General features: G+C 35.5%; 2 protein-coding genes across 33 annotated transcripts in view; one reads left to right on the top strand and one right to left on the bottom strand.

Annotated features, from left to right (window-relative positions):
- The window catches only part of LOC141375369 (uncharacterized), a 52,087-nt gene that overhangs the window by 12,832 nt on the left and 17,201 nt on the right, over window positions 1-22,054 (bottom strand). For 14 of the 31 annotated variants that reach the window (XM_087261134.1, XM_087261142.1, XM_087261121.1 and 11 more), the window contains 2 exons: window positions 11,791-11,880; window positions 1,099-1,172 (listed from right to left, as the gene is read on the bottom strand). The exons of 2 other annotated variants lie outside the window; for them this stretch is intronic. Coding sequence is in view for 13 of the 29 variants with exons in the window: in XM_087261121.1 (XP_087117247.1) it covers window positions 1,099-1,119 (21 nt within the window). In the remaining 16 variants the exon portion in view is untranslated. Of the gene's footprint in view, window positions 1-1,098; window positions 4,453-11,790; window positions 11,881-22,054 lie in introns of those variants that run through there. 15 more of the 31 variants (XM_087261136.1, XM_087261143.1, XM_087261138.1 and 12 more) reach the window with 4 other exon arrangements.
- Window positions 112-21,941, top strand: plscr3b (phospholipid scramblase 3b). 2 transcript variants are annotated; one of them, NM_212866.1, is given in 9 exon segments: window positions 112-275; window positions 2,277-2,346; window positions 6,775-6,984; window positions 9,425-9,495; window positions 12,245-12,287; window positions 14,604-14,824; window positions 18,122-18,283; window positions 18,571-18,735; window positions 20,797-21,229. In NM_212866.1, coding segments are annotated over 8 exon segments (945 nt in total). In that variant the 5' UTR covers window positions 112-275; window positions 2,277-2,333; the 3' UTR covers window positions 20,857-21,229.

The raw sequence follows: 22,054 nt of genomic DNA, 5'->3' as shown, positions 1-22,054 counted from the left end.
AGAAGTCTTGTGGCTTTCTTAATGTTTCAATCTAATCTGCGTCATAAAGGGGGAGGAGATTGATTCATAGAGAAAAAAAGGAGACTGCTTCGCGCTTGGGCGTAGTGTTAAAACGCTGCAAACACACTCGTTTTTGGCCAAAGAGTAAAGCGAAGAAACGATTTAAAGCTCTCTTTTTTTCTCATTTACGAACAATCACAGCACCTACAAGGAAGTGCAGGAGAGTTTGGTGCCCGAGGTTTGCTTGTGGAGTATCAACCCTGTTTGGCAGAGATGTAAGTGGGAGTTTGCATGGTAGACTGTTTCATTTTCGAAATCTAGGCTAAACATTGTATGTTTACGGTTTGGGGTGTATTTGTATGATACATTTTACACGACAGGTAAACCGAACATCTTAATTACTTTTATTGCTTTTTTTGTGAAACATTTCAGTAAGGATTGCTTTGTAATTTTTTACTTCAACTCTTCTGATGTGTTTTATGATTATTATTGGTTAGTGAATGTGCTACTATATTTGTTGTTGTCTTTGTAAGGGAGAAAAACAGTGTATGCTACTTGACCTCTCACGATAAGCAGCACTAACTGTTGCCACACCCACTTCGTATAACGTCATGTCGTTATTGCTTCAATATGTTATTCACCATCAAACATGCCTCTTTTTGCCATGTATCCATACACGGAAAGCTTGGTGAGATATCTGCCAGTTTATTATTAATTTCCTATATGGTGATTTTGAGCTTTGCTTTAAAGACTTTTTTTCCTTTGAGAAGCAATATGAAAATGTTTATTTCTTTGCAACTTAATAATCATGCTAGTAAAGTATTTCATTTACAAATGCAAGGTTATAAATATCTCCCCTCATTTTTCTCATTTTTAAATAGACATCAAGAATTATAATAAGTCTCTCTCTCTACCTCTTGTAGCAAAAGGCAACTAAAACTTATTTTTTAAAATGTTTTTATGTAATTTGTATTGATGCTATTTACACTGTGAGATTCCTTGGCTTTTTCTTATACTTGATCTAGTATACTTTGCAATTCATGTATTATTTAATTGATTTATTCATTTATTTATTTTCTCTCTTTTGGATGTACTCACTACTGATAGGTTGTTTGGCATTATTCCCAACTCCTGGCTCTTTGTTCATTACAGTTGTTCTTCACACCTGTATTCTTGAGCAAATGTAAATTAAAATAATAAAAAAAAAACACCATCAAACAAACATTTACAACCTAAAATGAAGTATTAAAAATATAAGAAATGTGTTTCAGTCAAAGAAAAGTATCACCCCGGTGGGAAAATTTCTTTGTAATTCTCTAATAGATAAAATTAATTGGGGAAAAAAAAGTTGGCTCTTACCTTACAAATTCTGTGTTCCAACAAAGTTAAAGAATTCCACTTGAAAGTGCTACACAATATCTACCCCACAAATGAGATTGTATCTAAATTTGATTATACTAGTTCAAATTGTGTCTTTTGTAACTCAAGGATCAAATCATGTTTTTGTCAAATGCCCAGTTGTTAAAATGATTTATAGTTTTTTTTTTACCATCAAAATGTAAGTTTAACATAGATTTTTCTGTGTGATATAATTTGTTACTTTTCTCATGAAAGACGTAACATAGAATTTATAGGCTATTTATATATTTAATGGATAAATATTATATTTACAAATGTAAATTTTCTTCATCATTACGTAATTTGCTAAATTTTCTTTGTGACTTGTTTAATTACCACATTACAAAATATTTATAGTAACAAAAAGTGTAAAAGCTGAAATTTCTTTTTGGCTTAGTCCCTTTATTAATATGGGGTCGCATAGCACAATGAACCACCAACTTATTTAGCATATGTTTTACGCAGCTTATGCCCAACCAGCTGCAACCCATCACTGGGAAACATCCATACACTTTCACATTCACACACCTAAAATATGGACAATTTAGCTTACCCAATTCACCTATACCACATGTTTTTTTTGCACTGTGGGAGAAACCGAAGCACCCGGAGGAAACCCTCGTGAACAAAGGGAGAACATGCAAACTCCACACAGAAATGCCAACTGACCCAGCCAAGGCTCAAACTAGCGACCTTCTTGCTGTGAGCCAACAGCACTACCCACTGCTCCACCGCAATCATTGTTGTTCTTATTAGTATTGTTATTATAGTATTGACTGAACAAAGACTTATCTGTTCAATTGAAGTTCAGTCTAAACTGGCTCTGCTGTTTTTCTACTGCACAAACTAAACTTTTTTTAATGTTTTCGCCCACATAGTGATCGTGGTGCTGATAGACAGACATTGGATCTGAAAGTCAAAGATCTACCTTCAACATGTCTGGACCAGGTAATGACAATGTCACTTATTTATCAATTCTTTTAATAGAAATGCATGTTTTTATTACTTACTGGAATTGCAGAATACATTAACTTAAACAGCCAGTGAGTTTTGCACTAGTTGCCCAGCTTATCCGCTTGCATGAACTCATTCATAAAGTTTACAGTTCACTGTGCTGAAAACCATCCACACGCTCTATTTACATTTTTCCTCTCAAGTGCAATTTGTGCAGCTTCATGCCTGTTGAAATGAAGGTGTGTTTTCTGGTGGAAACATTTATCCTGGAGGTCCGTGGGAGAGGAATGCAGGAAGTCAAGCCTATAAAAGTGGCTGTGTTCCACATTTATAAGTTTCCACAGTTTTAAGATCGGAGTTTAAGTCTACAGAACTGATACATGAAAAACTGAGATCAAGTGTGCCTCAAAGCAGATATTGGTGTTCTGCTATCATTTTAAACTTTCTTACTATTAAAAAAAATGTCTATCCCGTCCAAACCAGACTGCATTTTGCTGCTAAATTGGCAGTCAAGTGATTCCTTAACCCCATTAGGGATATTCTTTGGAACAACTGTGTTTTTAACAGAATTCCGTCTATCTCTCACATAGCAGACTGAAAGTATGTAGTCCACGTTGGGTGTGTGGATCAAATGTATTGGGTAAGTTCCTGTGTAAGTGGTTTATTAAATGCATGACTCAATAAAAATCCTTTCTGTTGCAAAAGGGCTTGCCCCATCCTTTTGTTTTGGGGAATGACTCAGACCCAGCAATGTTTATATAACTAGCCAGAAAAACTGGAATGACAAGATGAGACTGTCCATTACAAGCATATTCACCAAAGTGAAATGCCAATAGAAGGTCATGAATTATTCATTGGTTCTATGTGGGAAGTCTGTTTTAATGATTGACTTGGTTTGCGTTCCACATAAACGTATTTCTTCTACTTTTCGCCATGTTGCTTTTTAAAAATATTTTTAGAAGAAGTGACATGAATCGCATGCTATGTAGATTTTCTAATGATTTACTACTCTGAACATCTACAACTGTGAGAAAATCCAAATGAACTCTTTTAAATCAAGTGTGGTAGTGCATGTCTGTAGGAATTATGGATGACTTTTCAATGACCAAGACTGAAGGAAGATTTGAGTGTTCTTCCCAGCACTTAGCTTAATGCTTTTGCTCCAGAGATGCACGTGACCATGAATAGAAAGATAACATGATGGAAACGGGTTGCAATTCCATGTGGCGGGTCTTGAGAATCAAATTAGCATTGATCGAGTGTCTGAATACAATGTGAGCTCACTTGGTCTACCAGACGCCAGGGAAAGCATCAGGGGATATTTATTCACCAGATATAACTTTGAAACACAAGAAGCGAATAATAAAAAATACATTGTGCATATGGGCAGCATGGTGGTTCAGTGGTTGGCACTGTCGCTTCACAGCAAGAAGGTTGCTGGTTCAAGTCTCAGCTGGGTCAGTTGGCATTTTCGTTTGTAGTTTGCATGTTCTCCTCATGTTCACGTGGGTTTCCTCCACAGTCCAAAGACTTGTGCTATAGGTGAATTGAATAAACTAAATTGGCCGTAGTGTATGTGTGTGAATGTAAGTGTGTATGGGTGTTTCCCAGTACTGGGTTCCAGCTGGAAGGGCATCCGCTGTGTAAAAAAAATATGCTGGATAAGTGGGTGGTTCGTTCCACAGTGGCGACCCTTGATTAATAAAGGAACTGAGCTGAAGGAAAATGAATGAATGACAATGTGCATGTGCATGTGATTGGCTTGCCAAAACATATCCCCAAATAGCAGCCCTACATAACTACACTAACAAGCAATTTGTGATGAATGCTGTGAGCCAAATTACCGCAGTTACTAGGCACTTTTGGACACTACTAGTAATTTGTTAATTCATAGATTTTTATTTTTATTCAAAAATTTGTCATTTTTTTAACTGCATATTAAAATGTATTTTAGATTTCGTTGAGAAATGAGCACTTTTTTTCCTCGAGCAAAATTCCAGACACTTGTTTTGTGGACCTCGGGCGTGTTGATGCACGATAGGGTCTTCTCTCTGTTGGCAATGAAAGGCACTGTTGTTTCTGTGCCTCACGGCGGTCAGTCTTGAATAGACAAGCATTTTTTTGCGTTAGGCAGGAAATATAATAATGACTGATCATTATTTTGCACATGTAATGATTTTGGAGGTACTCTTGTTCACAGACCCTCACTCATGCTTATCATTGTGATTAGGATACGGATTAGTATTTGAAGCTTTATAATAGAAAACTTTCAATGCAGGTGCTTTTCGAATTCTGTAAAGAAATCCTGCAAACATTCAAACAACGTTGTATAAACAGGCAGCACCTGGATGAAAAGCCTGAGGTCAGAGCTTTATCCCATTCAAATGTGTTCCTATTTTTTGTAAAAAGCCTGGATAATGATCTGAAAAGTAAAAAAATCTGATCTTTTCATTTGAGAATTGCAGTTCAGGATATACAATGGGAGGATTAGATGTGTCAAATATTATGCTACACCCACTGTGTTTTCACCACAGGTTTCGTGACCTTTCTCACGGTCCTTCAAAAGTCATTCTTTTATGCTGATTTGGTGCTTTAACTTTTTATCAGTGTTAAAAAAGGTTTTACTGCTTAATATGTCTGAGGAATTGTTTTTGTTTTTGGGATTTTATAATCAGAAGGTTTAAAAACAAAAAACAGAATTCCTTTTCTTAATGCTGTCACAATCATTTAATCTTTTTTTTTTATTAATTCCTAAATTCAAACATGTAAATAATTGTGATAAAGTCAAAACTTTTACCATGGCATATTTAAAAACAATATAATTTGATGAAATATTAAAAGATTTAAAGATCATTGTGCAGCTCCAAAATGCTAATAAGGTAGTTAAAAGTGCAGTCAGTGATCGTCTTCAGAAACATTTTTTTTGTGCTGGTTAAATGTCTCTTCACAGTACACTAGTAATGATTAAAGTAAATGATCTGAATGTGTTTATATGTATTTTTATGTTCTGGGTAAGGCATAACACTAAAAAATGTTCATCCAATTAAATATTTTTGGGCAGACATCTCCCATAATTCCGATAAGTAGCCCAAACTGTCTGTCAACAAATGCAGATTTGGGCTTTTGCACATTTCTGTTCACGCATATCCCCCATAAGTGCAATGCACAATAATAAGTTAAATTCCTGCACGCCGCCAGGGCAACCACTACATGCACTTCTAACTGGCGAATGACACATGAACTAGTGGGTTGTCAGCTGTCGTGTGGTGGTGGGCCCATTCGCGATTTCAGGAGGCGTGGTTTTGATCCAAAGCTAAAATGCTATTGCTAACCGATTATTGGTAGATCACCTACTGCACTTTAAAAAAATAAATAAAATAATATAAAAATATATATACTTAATTTATAACCTATATAATTTAACTATTGGGTTTTCCCCAATGCTACGGTGCTACGGTTTCCTCCACAAGTTTAAAGACATGCTATAGGTAAATTGGGTGAGCTAAATTTTTCGTAGTGTATGTGTGAATAATTGTATGGGTGTTTCCCAGTGATGGGTTGCAGCTGAAAGGGCATCCGCTGCATAAAACATATGCTGAATAAATTGGCGGTTCATTCCACTGTGGCAACCGCAGATTAATAAAAGAACTAAGCTGAAAAGAAAATAAATAAATAATTTAAATATAAAAAACCTTTTAATATATCGATAAATGCAATTTAGCATAAATTAGAAATGTACATCAAATAATATTTACAGTTGCATGCGTTGTTACTGATTTTTCTCATTGATAACTGCTGTAAATAGTCAATATTGTTACAATGAATTATTTATGAACCCTTCTGTTAGTGGTGGCTATTTCTATGCATTTTTAAATAAGAATGCCTCACATGTTTGCTGCCGTCTAAAATAGATCCATTCCACTGAACACAAGAGACCAGCATGAACCATCTCAATGCTGAGATCTCTTTCCCTAACACACATGCACACATCATACATGTTTGCATATAATAATATTTGCATATGTATTATTTAAAACTGGACTGGTCAGTTTTTCCAGTAATTTCACAATCCACTGTATACCAACTCAAATCCCAGTGTTGAGGCTTAATGGTATGATTTTCACAGACAGCTTGAATTAAACGGTACATATCTAATTGGTGCGTTCACAAATCAGTTTGTGACTGGAAAATGTATACAAAACCAAATAACCTCTCTATAATCTTCACTAAAAAGTTCCTGTTAATGAGTTAACGTGGCACAAACCATGTTTCTTGCAGCTGTTTCAGTCTAACAAACAACTAGACAAAATGTCAAGATCAGAAATGGTATTTTAGAATTCCATTTTAGATTGAATTTTAGCTAAAGAATCAATATGCTAATACATTTTTATCTTTCTTTGTATTTTAATTGTGTTTTTCCAGGCTACCCATCTCCAAACCAGCCTCCATATCCCATGTCACAGCCGGGTGGACACTCCATGCCACCCTATCCAATGGGAGGTTATGGAGATCCTGGGCAAAATGCACCACCAGCAGGATTCCAAGTAGGGTACCAACCAGTTCCAGATCAGCCAATCATGTATCAGCCTGGTCCAGTTAGTCCAGGACCTCAGCCGGGTCAACCGTACGGAGGTAAACCTATATACTATATTTTAAATGGTTCATTTACTCTCTAAATTTCACTTTGTCATCATTTAGACATCCCAATGTCATTCCAAATCTACAAGACTTTCAAGATAAATAATTTTTGTGGATATACTGTCACAGATTTTATTGCGATACATGATATTATTGTCATTTTTAGACATTTTGTTTTATTCCACTAATTATAGAACGAAGACTTCAACCAAAACATTTGTAAACAATAAATCTATATTAATTGGATCTGGAATAGTCCACTGCAGAGATGGAATCAATTTATATAATCAAAAGAGTTAATTATTTGAGGCATTTATTTACATATATACATTGATCAGAAAACAAACATAGAAGCTTAACTGCACCAGCTTAACACTCAAGAATCAATCTAATTATTCATTTATGCATCAAATATAATAGAAATAAGAATTTTGTGCTCAAATTTAAATGCTTTATTGGAATAGTTTAAGTGGTATATAGTTTAAGTGGTAATCCCAAATTAAGACGTTATTCTCTGTGTGCAACCGAACCAACACTGGTGAAAGCAATGTAGTTTACTCAAAAAGGAAACTGCTCTGACAACCATATTGCCGCACCTCAAACATTGCTCCTGCTTGACGCTGACACGCTGCTCTGCTCCCAGTTTGAATCCCGGTACATACGGAGAGAAAAAGTATGCGCTGTTCATGCTTTGTGAAACCGGCGTTAACAGCCTTTTATTTGGAGGTGTCGGCTAAGTTTTAATAATATGATGGTGATCTTATTTAGACTAAGCATGGCTCCTGATGAATTTCTTTTGCATGAAGCAAAAAGGACCATGATTAGAAAACTCTGCCATTTGTCAAGTCTAGAGCTGCGTCCCAAATTGCATACTATTCGCATGCACTATTCTATGCCATTTTGTAGTATAAATAGTGTGAGTAGTGCGTTCACACTGAAAACTCTTAAAATAATAAGTGCACTTTAATTACCCAGATGGTGCATTCATTCAGCCGGTAAAATGAAGTGTGTAGTGGTGGACACTTCATGCACTCAACGACCGCAGGTTTGCCCACGTAGCGGAGGGGGCGGAGCTATTGGGTGCACATGTTGGACAACTTTATTTATTTTGAAAGTAAAATTCTCCTTCGAGAGTTATTATAGTGCCTCCCGATGGTGATTGCGGTAATACTCACGGCAGGTATTATTTGATAGTTTGATCATTTATGTCACTGATTTGGCAACCGTTGGTTTGAATTTCTGCTTAGTAGAAAAAACATTAGTGCTCCATTTGGGACGATACTACATACATATACTATGCTGTTGAGTGTGTAAGTGCATAAGTACACTTTAATAAGCCAAGGAATTTAAACGTTCTACTCGGCCAATAGAAAAGTATGTTCTATACAGTATGATTGTGAAAAGTATGAATGGAATTCGGACGTACTACATCCGCCATTTTGTCATCGTTATGTGACCTACCTGCATCAGTTGCGTCACTTTACTCCCATTCATGAATTCGCTCACGGGGCATCATGGGATAGCGCAGCTGGGTACTTCTCGCATACTGATTTTCAAATTCTATGAATTCAGACATACTACTTGGCTCGCATACTGATTTTAGCGTACTATATAGTATGGAAGTATGCGGTTTCGGATGCAGCCTTTAACCTCTGTTTAGTGTGGTTTAATAATCACTACTGAGAGTCCAAACACTGAAGAGCAATCCATCGATGCGCAGCTTTGCAGATCCTGAACCATGCAAGCTAGTGGCCACAGTGGCGAGGAAAAAAATTATTCTATAAAACCTCTTTTTTGTATTCTATATAATTGTGTAGAGAATTTAATTATAATGAAATGAATATTCATGCAAATGTTTCTTTCTAAATGATCTTAGCTTATCACTCCAGTTGTGTCTTTACATTGTTTTCCAGTTACATTTAGAATTAATTTCCGTTATTTATTTAGAATAATAATTTAATAATAATAATAATATTAATAATACTTTTATTTATTTATAATAAATATTTTTGCATTACTTGGTAAAGGTTCGGAACCACTTAAGCATGAGTAAATTTTCATTTTGGGGTAGAGTATCCCTTTAAACATTGACTAATCAATAAGTGAAATAGCTACCTTGTATTTCTAAGATACATGCATTGCTTCAATTGTGTGGATTCATTAAAAAATTAGCTTCTTTAATTGTATCCACACATTCCGTTGAACATTAAAACCATGAAGGCAATGTAAGGTTTTGTCCTGTATATAGTAACGAAAAGTAAAGGATGGTACTAGCAATGCCAATGTTTGATTTCTAGGGAAGACCAAGAACTGATTAAATGTGCACATTCAATGCAATGCAAGTCTGTATAAAGGTAAAGCTTGTATTCTCTTACATAGTATTCTAAAAACTATTGATAAGAAATATTGTTATTTTTTTCATGACTGTCTCTAGTGCCTGCAGCTGTACCTGCACCAATAGCAGTGCCTGCTGGAGTACCACCGGGTCTGGAGTACCTCACTCAGGTGGGCCATGTCTTTTTTTTTTTTTCCAAGATCACATTCACTTGTTTACCTCAGATGAATGGCACCATAGTAGAGTTTTTATGAGAGCATTTGTCTCCAGGAAGAGGATTTTTTTATACTCTTTAAAAAGAATTGAGATTTGAGTCATTTTGTGTTTTTTGGCATTAATTTTAGTGCCATATTTGTGCATTGTGAGGCGATGCTGTAATGTTATGGGTAGATATATTTGTTTTGTAGAGTCAGACAAACACTGTGTTCTATAAATATACATGTATATACATATGATGCCCAATTGCTAATATTAGGTGAAGTGTAAACGGCGTGGAATGTAAAGCAAAAAACTAAAATTTAACTAACAGGATTTAAAATGACCTTATGTTACCTGCTTCAATGCAAGTTTACTTGTATATCGCTTTACACAATAATTATCGTTCCAAAGCAGCTTCACAAAAAATGCACATCATTAAATTACAGCCCAAATTTTAAGAGTGTACATCCACAGTGTTGTGTAATTCTGAGCGAGAAATGTGGGATTTTCTTTGAATTTTTACTAGTTAAGTACAAACGATAAATGATAAAACAATTCATTGTACAGGAGTTCAGATAGCTGGTCAGACAGCACAGTTCAGAACGCATACTATTTGTGGATTAACTGCCAAGTTTAATCAAAAGAGTGAAACTTTAGTATTTGCATGTGTTTTAAGGCCTGTCACTGTGTAAACATTTCAAGCGAGTTTAAAGCATTCAGGCATAACCTTTGTTTTAGCAAACATTACTTGTATTTAATTTATACAGGGAAGACTACGCCATGTTTCTGTACCCAAATACTTTAGACACCTCAGAGAGAAAAAAAAAGTCAATTGAAAATAGTAATGTATTGTGTTTTTGTGCTGATGCCCTCCACTACAAAAGCAAGTAGGTTCAGTAGGTGATCTGCCTAAATGCTATCAGTTAGCATAATATCTTTTAAATACAATCCCTCTCTTGCTGTCCACACCTCCTGAAACTGCAAAACATGCACATTAAAGATGACAGAGACCCACTAGATCATGCCATTCGCCAGTTAGAAAACTTCATAGTACTTTTATAATACTACACAGGGCTCGAAATTGCGACCATTTTGGTCGCATATGCGCCCGAAATTTTATCTATGCGACCTTGAAATATATTTGGGAGCATTTCTACGAGTGTTTAAAATTGTGGTGTGCGACCACTTTTTACTGCAAAATGTTCAGCACATGCGCGGATTCGGGAGACATTCACGCAGAATGCATCTCTAAGCTTTTTGTCTGCACTTGAAACGCGAAACGCAGCGCTAGGAAATGGTTTAAAACAGTTGTCATGTCAACTTGCTTCAGTAAACAAATCCAAGTCCGTAATGCTTGCCCTGCCTTTGCGCTCTTCTTATTGGCCCACCACTGCTCTAGCACTGAACGCGAATGATTGGTTAATATCAGCTGTCAATCACTCAGTGCCTTCTGGCTTCGGATGACAGAGAGCTACTACCGCGAAAAATTGTAAAGCGCTGAAGATGAGAATGAAGATAACATAACACTTGACAGATTTTGTTTTAGAAACCATGGCATCTACAGTTGCAAATAATGACACATCTTACTAGTTATACCGTTAACACGTTAATTCAAGCAGTGCGTGCAGGGCCGGTGAGTGCTCCGTGTAAGCTTTGGTCACTCAGTTATGTTATAAAAATCTATTTTCTTGTGTTAACGGGATTTTGTTGAGACATATTTTCCTCACGCTTGCATATAACGTTATATATGTTTTTTTTTGCTTGTTAGTTTGATTAGTGTTAATTTCAAATACAATCAATATGTTTGTATAAAACTTGTAGTAACGGTGCTCATAATTGGTGGGTGCGACTAAATTTTGGCTGATGCGCCTAAATTTTTTAAGTTAGGAGCACCGGTGCTACCAGGCAAAAAGGTTAATTTCGAGCCCTGCTACAATTCCCAATGAAAAACTGTACTACTCTAGCACAGTTCGCGTCACAGTCTGTCATTGTTTAAAATGAATCAATGTGAATATAAAACCAACTTCATCTTATTAAAGTAGACGAGGCAGAATAGCACTATTTACTGATGTTTTGTTGTTAAACTAAATAAATATCTACATTATCGATGCTGTAAAAGGTCCTTATGAAACTAAAAATAGTCACATAAATCTTTCGCCGGAAGTTTTCAGTGGCTGAACAACACTTCCTGCATATAACCCATTCGTAAAACAACACAATCAACATTAGCTTTGCTTGACTAAAAGAGTTTTAAAACATAACATTACCTGTCTAAATGAAACACTTCAGCCATGGTGTCGTCCTTCCTTCAGCGTGCAAAAGTCACTCCAATATTGATTCAGCATTTGTTTTTACTGCTGTAAAACAGACAGACAGTTTGGGCTACTTTTCAGAATTATGGGAATTATCAGCCTGACAAATTTCAATTGGATGAACATTTTTTAGTCTCATGCCTTACCCAGAATATAAAAACACATATAAACACATTTAGATCATTTACTTTAATCATTACTATTAGACTGTCTTCAGAAACATTTTAGTTGTGCTGGTTGAAAGTCTCTACACAATCACCTACTGCACTTTTAGATAAAGTATTCTTTCCAAATAGAGCTAGTCATCTGGTTACATTGTTTTCTTCGAATTGTGCAATGTCATTATCTATTTTTGACCAAATATCATGCAGTCCTCAATGTTGTTACTAGTATTTTCTTTACATTTCAGATTGACCAGATCCTTATTCATCAGAAAGTGGAGTTGTTGGAGGGTGAGTTATTTCTCTATTATGAGTATGTCGTTTGAATCAGTTCGGTGTTGAACTTAAAGTTAGGTGCAGTTAGACAAAATCTATTTAGTTTTTTTTTCTAAGTTTTTATAATTATATGAACCCTGCAACATTTATTTTATTCACAACAACTTCATGAGTGTGTTTACACTTGTGGTTATGCTCACATCGTTCTCTTGGTTTCAGCTGGGAAAAATAAAACAAAATGATACATTTTGTGCTAGTTCACATAGAATTCACACTTTCAGGACCAACCTAAAGATGGTAAACAAAAATGTTTTTTTATGAGGCTTTTTATGAGTTTTTTTTAAACAAAATTAAAGGATGGCAATTGAAACAATGTTGCGTGTTGAGCTAAAAGGGGTTGTGCATGCATGCATCGAATAATTTAGCATATGTGAACCTGTGAAGTGCTTTTAAATGTGTCAATACTGTGGTTGGAATTTGTGTCTTACATCTGCTGTGAAGTGACCACCAGTATTGATCTATAATGGCTTTGTGACTGTGATGAGAAAAACTGGGTGTGCTAGAGCAGTGGTTCTTAAACTGTGGTATGCATACAACTAGTGGTAGGCGGGCTTCCTTTTAGTGGTAGAAAGAAAGAATCGCTAAAAAGAAAAAAGAACACACTTTAAACCCTTTGACGCGTAAAATAACACTGGGACTCATGTGATCAGGCAGCATTGGCTGTTCCCTGAAGTGTACGATTATGCTAATGTGGTTTGAATGTTTACTTTGTTTGCTGCATCATTGGTAAAATAATTACAAATGTGTTAAATGTGTGCATGTAGTTAAGTAAAATAATGTGTGTTCTCAATATATAAAGTTATTTGTTTTGTAAAGCAGCATGGCTTTCGGTTTAGTTTACCTCAGATTTAAGCTAATTAATTTGGATGTAAATCGAATGGCACGAGACACATAACATAGACTCAAGCAACTTTGCCATGCTTGAAGCTTAGAGGTAGAATATGGTTAAAGTTATTCTCTGTGTGCACAGACGGAGGGGCCGTGAACTGTACCCAAGTCTGCTAGTAAACAAGTAGTTTGTGCGCGATAAACGCGAACTTCACGGTTCACTTAAAAAGTGATCTCATTCGCAGCAAATCGTGAAAAATATCACACATATAAATTGATCAAGCACTGTGTATATATGTATATATGTGTATATATATGTGTGTATGTATATATGTGTATATATATATATATATATATATATATATATATATATATATATATATATATATATATATATATATATATATATATATATATATATGTGTATATATGTATATATGTATGTGTATATATATATATATATATATATATATATATGTATATGTATATGTATGTATATATGTGTGTGTGTGTGTGTATATATACATAGGTCTACTGTAAATTACGTGCAGCAGATCTAATTATAATATTAGATTATAATCTTTTACAATTATAATCATATGTATGTATGTATGTATGAATGTATGAATGTATATATGAATGAATGACAGACAGACAGACAGACAGACAGACAGACAGACAGACAGACAGACAGACAGACAGACAGACAGACAGACAGACAGACAAAGCCTATATTTATCTGGTCCAAGCAACATTTCCAGGTTTTGATGAATAAACTACTATCCATTGATTCTTGTTACTTTTTAAGAGCAGTGGCATTTTTATTTACATTTTAAAAGCACATTCTAATTTAAACAGTGAAGTGTTTTTTATTTTTTATTTTGTCTGCAAGCACAGTTAATTCTGTAGTTTAAACTATTTGTAATGTTTAAAGTGGCTGACAATAATACATATTCTTAACAATAAGATTTAATCTGCCTCATTTTTGTACTGTGCAGTGCTGTAGCTGCTTAATTAGGCCTACTGTATTTCAACACTGGTCATTATGGTGGTTCTTTTGGTGGTACTTTTACAGACCATTTTTGTCTGAGGTGGTGCTTGGTGCAAAAACTTTGAGAACCACTGTGCTAGAGCATTCTGTCCTCGTTAAGGTCACATCTTGGGACCTTGTGAGCTGTTTTTTGGTCTAAATGGATATCTTTGGTCCATGTTGCATTCATATTCCAGTCGAACCATTTGTTTGTATAAAAGACGCTTTTCAACTGGATTGGTGTGAATCACAGTTGAGATGGCAGCACTAACAGAGCATGAGTTTGTTTCACACCTACAAAGTGTGAAAACCCCCTAATTTGGTTTAAACCCAGAGATTTACTTATTCATAGGTTTCCTGAACTCATCTTGAACATACTGAACTTCCCTGCATGTTTTTTTGGTCATCTTCAGCATTCATTGGCTTCGAGACCAACAACCAGTACGAGATCAAGAACAGTCTGGGTCAGAAGATCTACTCCGCCAAAGAGAAAAATGACTGCTGCACACGCAACTGCTGTGGTGCCCTGCGCAGCTTTGACATGAAGATCAAAGACAATATGGACCGAGAGGTCATACGACTGATCCGACCTTACCGCTGCGTGTCCTGCTGGTGCCCCTGCTGCCTGCAAGAGGTATGTCAGACAGGCCATGTAACAGATCAGGGAAATGCAGCGCTACGGTCCAAGACAAAATGGGGTTTACAGCATCAAATCAGTCAGAGTTTTAATAATAAGGGTTCCCACAGGTCATGCAATTTCTGGAATATGAGGGTTTTTTCCAACATGAGTTTTAAATACTCCACCTAACACTCCTATGTGATGTTTGTTTTACAATTACTTGGAATCCATTGTGTTCGAAAGTTCCCACGGTGATGGGTCAAGTTTATCACGTGACTCACCAGCCTCAATGATATATCTATATATCGTATTATCTTTCTTTTTGCCCTTTTCTGTAAATATTGTCAAATTTTCTTATTATATTGTAAAATTTCTGATACTCCAATTCAAAAATATTTGATAGAAGATATATTTTGTCTTTTAAACCGCTTAATAAAGGTAGTATTGTTTGTTATATGACAGATAATGAGTGCCACTGTATTTATTAGTGTCTACAGATACCTTAAACCCAACCCTCACGTTAATGTAAAAATATAATTTGTTGTACAGTGTCACAAACATTACGCTATATTGACGCAAATATCCTCGGCTGTATTCCATCTAGACTTCTCACTCTCCTGCAGCATGATAAAGTCTAGATGGGGCCGAGCTGCAGGATTTAGGTCATGTTTATTCATAATTTTCTTTCAAGATACATGAAGGTAGGCAACAGTTTATCTGCAAGAGGAATAGAAAAAATATTCTAGTAACATAAACAATACAGTAGTTATATGTATTTGAACGTCTGAAATCTAAACTCAATGTTATTTGTTTGAAAGCACAGATAAATTGTGATTTATGACAAGCGCTGCTCACCTGTTTCTGTGCCTCAGCACACGCAGTCAGATTAAAATTTTAGCATGTGATGCCATGCGCTCTGAACATTCTAATCACACCGGTGTGATCGTACACTTCAGGGACCAGCCTAGGCTGATCACACTGGTGCTATCGTACATGTGAAAACATTTATTAAACATTTATTCAACACATTGAAAGTTAGGGTATTTTTTGACAATTCATGCAAAATCTGTGATTTGTCACTTAATTTTATTTATCATTTATCGAAACTTAATTTTTCCATGTCAAGCTGTTTTGTGCGGTTTGTTATGGTTGGGGTTTTTCCATTTTACTTTTTTCATGCTCCCATTTACCAAGCGTAACATTCCAGCATAATATAAGTTTTAAGAGCTTTGGCTTTAAAATGGCTATTTTAAAGACTGGGTGTTGAAAAGTAGATGACCGAAAAGCAAAATGAATAAAGTTCATAAAACTCCTATCGAGCTATTAAATATAGGGGAGGGAGATCTTTGCAGCAATTTGATATTGACTATTGAAGTCTTGCAATTGATCAAGCTATAACTATTTAATATTATCTTATTTTAACATATCTTATTAATATACAAGCACAACTGTGGCCTGTTTTTCCCAATCATTAGCTGTCATGGAAATTCTGCCTTTTAAGTCAGGGGATTTTGTTATTTGGCTTTTCAAGAGTTCACACTTAGATATTGTTAGGAAGTTAGCAGGTTTGGCATGCTGTCCCGGGAGAGAACCCTGAGCTCGGAGATAGTTGAGCCCAGGGTTCCCGTCTGGTCCATAGAGCATGTGAGGGGAGTACGAGATCAGCTGGTTCTCGAGAGCTCCCCTGGTAAAGGAGGAAAGGAGGAGAAGGGGTGGATGGGGGGTTTCTTCGGAAAACCGAAGATAAGGGAGGAGTTCTAACTAGGCTACTTATAGTGAGTTTGGATCAATCTGATTGGCTAGCTAATAATTGTAGATGAGTGGCCAGCTTTAGTCAATCATATCACATGCTCCTCTTGAAATTAGCTTGTGAAACTTCACAAATTGGGGACCCTGAACAATATACAACTTTTAAATTGATCAAATTCCATGCATTTTACTATGATTCACAAAAGACATGGTGTAAAGCACAACTATATAGTGGACTTTCTGTGGAGAGAGCGTGGGCTGGCGCTGAGCTTATGCTATAAAAAATAAGCTTTTTTGGTGGGAAGTCATCTTTTTGTTTAACACGCAGGTGGAGGTGGTTAATGATATCGCTAGACATGTTGACAGAGAAAGTTTCAGTTGGTTAGAAAACAGCAGAATATGATCATTGGCCTGGTGGAGGAAGTGAAAGCCTTGAGGGTACAAAACCTTTAAAAAGACAAGCGGAATCTGTTACTAGAAAACCCAAATAGCAGATCAGAAACAATTCAATTCAAATCTTGTCATGCAACAGTTAGAGCAAGAATGATTGGCTGACCAACATCTTTATTTTAGTTTTGTGCCACTATCCTTCAAACCAACTTTTATAAGTTTGCCAGCAAGGGCATGGTGACGAATATTTTAAAAAGGTAATTATGATCATTCATTCATTAATATAACGAATGCAGGTCAGAATCAATGATATGATAATGATTATGAATGATAATGGATTATTTCACCCTTATATTTCATTTTTATGTTATTTGTAACATTAAAGCAGATGCTTTACTTGCATTTAATATACATTCTTTTCCTTTGACCTATAAGGTTACATAAGTAAAAGCGAAAATGTAAAAATCTGTTAAATACAGTTATGATTTGACCATGTGTTGTAGTCTTACCTAGTGACCGCATGTCTAAAGGAAGTGCTGGGTGATCTGCTGACATGAACGTGTGTAACTTACGAGTTATAAATGGCACAAAGTCTGTAGGGACCTTCAAGGGTAAAGTCAGCAGTCACGCACTCTCTCTTTAGTTTATGTAGTTTAAATGCACCAACATCAACATTACAATGATTTATTCAATATTTATGTTAATCCAAATGCTTCTGAAACAATGTTTTCACTACAATATTAAATGCACTATTTTGAATATTGATGATATATGATGATTAAAATGATTTCTAAAGAAAATAATAATCAACAAAAGCTATTTTCAGCTCTTCAGTCTTTGAGCTTTCAGCAGTAAAATTTAAACCACACTGAACTGAATCAAACTGAACTTTACTAAAACTTCTGTTAAGCGGCTTTGACACAATCTACATTGTAAAAGCGCTAAATAAATAAACAAACAACACAAACAAACAATGTATTTAAACTGTATTTTGGATGGAATAAATGTAGTCTCTCTGAGCGTAAGATACATGTTTTTATTTTCGAAACGTCTCTTTAAAATGTTTTTACCAACTCCAAAGCTTTGAACACGAGTATAATTTTGCAAATAGATACATTAATACTTATGCATATAAATAACAGCAGTGTCTTCCTTCTAAAACTTCTCCTTCAGATGGAGATTCAGGCCCCTCCGGGAACCCCCATAGGCTACGTAAAGCAGGACTGGCACCCCTGTTACCCCAAATTCTCCATCATGGGACCCAACAAGGAGACTGTGATGAAGCTTGAGGGGCCCTGCATGGCCTGCAACTGCTGTGGAGACGTACACTTTGAGGTAAAGTTATTAAATTAGAATAAAAGTGAAATGTTGTTTCTCTTGTCATATACAAAATTCAAAGGCAAATATTATAATAACATTTTCAGAACTGGCAGACCTATGCTCTCTTTGTGAATTTGTATTATTATTATTATTAATAATATTGGTATTACTATTATTACTACTACTAGTGCTGTCCAATGATTAATTACATCCAAAACATAATAAATGTGTGGATACTGTGCAAATGTTTATTATGTACAAACGTACACAAATAATACATTAATGAATTGTTTTATTTTAAGCTCAAAGGCAAGGATGGCACTGGGAAGCCTATTGGTCGGATCAGTAAGCAGTGGACTGGTCTGTTGAAGGAAGTCTTTACCGACGCCGACAACTTTGGTATTCAGTTCCCTCTGGATATGGATGTTAAGATGAAGGCTGTACTTATGGGAACTTGCTTTCTTATCGTGAGTATTGAGCTAATGGTACAATTAATTATCCATACCATAGATCAGTGCTTTTCAATCCAGCTCTGAAGTTTTTTTTTAAAGCCTCCCAAATAAAACACAACTGATTCAACTCATCAGCTTTTTATTCAGATTTACCGATCTGCTCACATGCTGTTTTTCACATCCTACCTAGGAGGGAAGTCATTTTAGATAAGGTCCGTTTCGGATTCTACTCTGTACTGTTGAGGTACTACAGGACCTGGTTTCGGATGCACTAGATCATAAGATAATACTTGATAATAGCTTTACATTACACCTGAGACTACATCTCATTGACCATTTTGCAGTCAATAAATCAAATTACTCCCTTTCCTGTATTGATAGCTGGATCAATAACCAAATGGGGATTTAAAAGCCTTAAAACATAAATGTGTAGAACAGGTTTAGAACGCGTACTGTTACATTACAAAATATTAATCAATTTATTAATTTATCTTTGTTCATTCATTTGTTTGTTCGTTCTTAAGCAAGAAATTGGGACTGTCATATATGTTATTATGATTTACAGCGGACAGCCATGTCAATATAATGATAGTTAAAATATTTGTAAAAGTAAACATTTAAAGAATATTAAAAGGTCACAATGCAACAAAATCATTATCATTTAAAATATTTATACTTTGCCACTTTTCTTTAAAAATGTACTAATTTGCGAGGAATTATAATAAAATGTTAGTATGATCACTTCTTTGCATATATGTAACTATAAATGTTTATACATTTACCGCCCACTTTATTAGATACACCTGTCCAAATGCTCGTTAATGCAAATGTCTCATCAGCCAATCACATGGCAGCAGCTCAATGCATTTAGACATGTAGACATGGTCAAGATGATCTGGGCACAAATGCCTTGTTGATGCCAGAGGTCAGAGGAGAATGGCCAGACTGGTTCAAGCTGATAGAAAGGCAACAGTAACTCAAATAACCACTCTTGTTACAACCGAAGTATGCAGAAGAGCATTTTTGATAACACAACACGTCCTTGAGCCGGATGTGCTACAGCAGCAGAAGACCACACCAGGAGCCACTCCTGGTCTGAGTTTTGATTTCTGTTGTGACATTTGGAAGATATAGTCAGAATTTGGCATCAACAACATGAAAACAAGGATCCATCCTGCTTTGTATCAATGGTTCAGGCTGCTGCTGGTGGTGTAATGGTGTGGGGGATATTTTCTTGGTACACTTTGGGGTCATTAGTACCAATTGAGCATTATGTCAACATCATAGCCTTCCTTAGTATTGTTGCTGACCATGTCCATGCCTTTATGACCACAGTGTGACCATCTTCTGATGGCTACATCCAGCAGGATAACGCATTATAAAGTGTGAATCATCCAAAAGGTTTTTTGAACATGACAATGAGTTCACTGAATTCAAATGGCCTCCACAGTGACCAGAACCCAATCCAATATAGCACCTTTGGGATGTGGTGGAACGAGAGATTTGCATCAGGGATGTGCAGCCAACAAATCTGCAGCATCTGCGTGATGCTATCATGTCAATATGAACCAAGTCTCTGAGGAATATTTCCAGTACCTTGTTAAATCTATGCCATGAAGGATTAAGGCAATTCTGAAGGCAAAAGCGGGTCCAGCCAAGTAATAGTAAGGTGTACCTAATAAAGTGGCCGGTTGGTGTAAGTGTATGTATGTATGTATGTATTTTTTTTTTTTAAGAAGAAATTTACACAAATAGATCTATGACACTGAATAGTGATGGAACATGATTTCACCAATTTTATGACATTATATTTACTTTTTTATTTAAATGCCATTTTATTAATTAAACACTCTTATAATGTACTAAATGTCTTCTTTTTATACTGTGCTTTACATTTAAAGTACTGAGTAATATTAATTAAAACATGAATGAAATGAGGTTTGGGTTACTGCATGCAAGAATTATGCATAATTTAATTTACTGTTAATGCATTAAGTGCATGTAAACTTGTAATAAGAACACTGTAAATGGTCAGTTCTGACTCTACAATTCTTGTTCTCTTTTTCTTTTTCATAGGATTTTATGTTCTTTGAGAAAGTTGGAGACACAAACCAGCGCAACACTGTGTTCTCTTAAAGCTCCTAACACATTACTCACAAATCTGCTTATTTTCTAACTAACAGATCAGTCTGGAGGATTTTCAGGTTTGGTTTTTTTTAAACTACGTCCACTGGATGACCTCATATTCTGGATTTTGTTAATTTTCTACATTGGCCACCAAAGCCTACAACAACTGCCACTGCACTGCAACCAGAAACACGCTGAGGGTTATTGTATAGCGTTCATGTGATCAGAAATGTTTACGTTGACAAGCATGATGTCATCATGAATAACTGTCCACTGGTGCCTTTTACACACTCACTGCCTACAGTAATTACAAACCACTGTTCCAGCAGTACAAGCAGATGCATTTATACACCTTTGTTACTAAAAATATCATACACCGTTACATGCAACTATGTGGATGTTTTTTCTAAACCTATCTCTTGCATAAAGTACATATATATATTTTTTTGGAATTTAAGTTTTATTGTGGTAAATGTATAGCCTTTTGTTACAACAGCCAAATATGACATTATGAAGAGGTTACATAACGAGTTACACTTTAATAATTTACTGACTCCGGCAACAGCTGAGAGAAGGAAAAAAGCAAGTAGATTTATTTTTTGTTTGTGTTTGTAGATTTAAAGCAGATAGAATGTCATTTTGTAATAATAGTTTTTTTTCCAGGAAATGAAGAAGTGTCCTACAGAGGGCGCTTGATACAGTACATATCTACACAAAAAAAATGTCTAAACCTGAACATCTATTGACATACTATAAAAAGAATATGCATATATGATCTATAATTTTCAAGAGTGAACTTAGGTGACCGGTAAGAGGTAAATCTAAGATGCTCCTAAATATTTCTGGGTATTTGCCTGCTATTTTATGCCATATTTTGACATTGTAGTCTTGGCTGGTTGTGTAGAAACTAGCATTATACCAAAAGGGCAATATACTGAAAATAATTAGCCATGTTTAAAAACGTTTTGTTTATTGTCTGTTTAGATGACCAATAGAGATGCATGCATATATGATTTCTTGTTAATGTGACTGTATTTATTTGCCTAATAGGCAAAACGAGTAGTAACATTTTACATAATAAATGCGTAATCTTATGTCGGTGGTTTGCGTGATTTATATTTTTACTGCATTTACACTCAAAAAGACAACTCTGGATTTATAGTAAAGGTCATGTATGAATTAGAATATTTATAATTGCAAAAATCCA

Source organism: Danio rerio, chromosome 7 (genome assembly GCF_052040795.2).
Source record: "Danio rerio strain M-AB ecotype USA chromosome 7, GRCz13ab, whole genome shotgun sequence".
Lineage (NCBI taxonomy): Eukaryota > Metazoa > Chordata > Actinopteri > Cypriniformes > Danionidae > Danio > Danio rerio.
The sequence above is the reverse complement of the archived record's forward strand: the minus strand, read 5'-3'. Positions and strand labels throughout refer to the sequence as shown.

Coding starts and splice junctions, on each gene's coding strand:
- plscr3b (XM_087259047.1), top strand. Junction 6,985..9,424: donor GCCGGGTCAACCGTACGGAG/GTAAACCTATAT, acceptor GACTGTCTCTAG/TGCCTGCAGCTGTACCTGCA. Junction 9,496..12,244: donor GTCTGGAGTACCTCACTCAG/GTGGGCCATGTC, acceptor TTTACATTTCAG/ATTGACCAGATCCTTATTCA.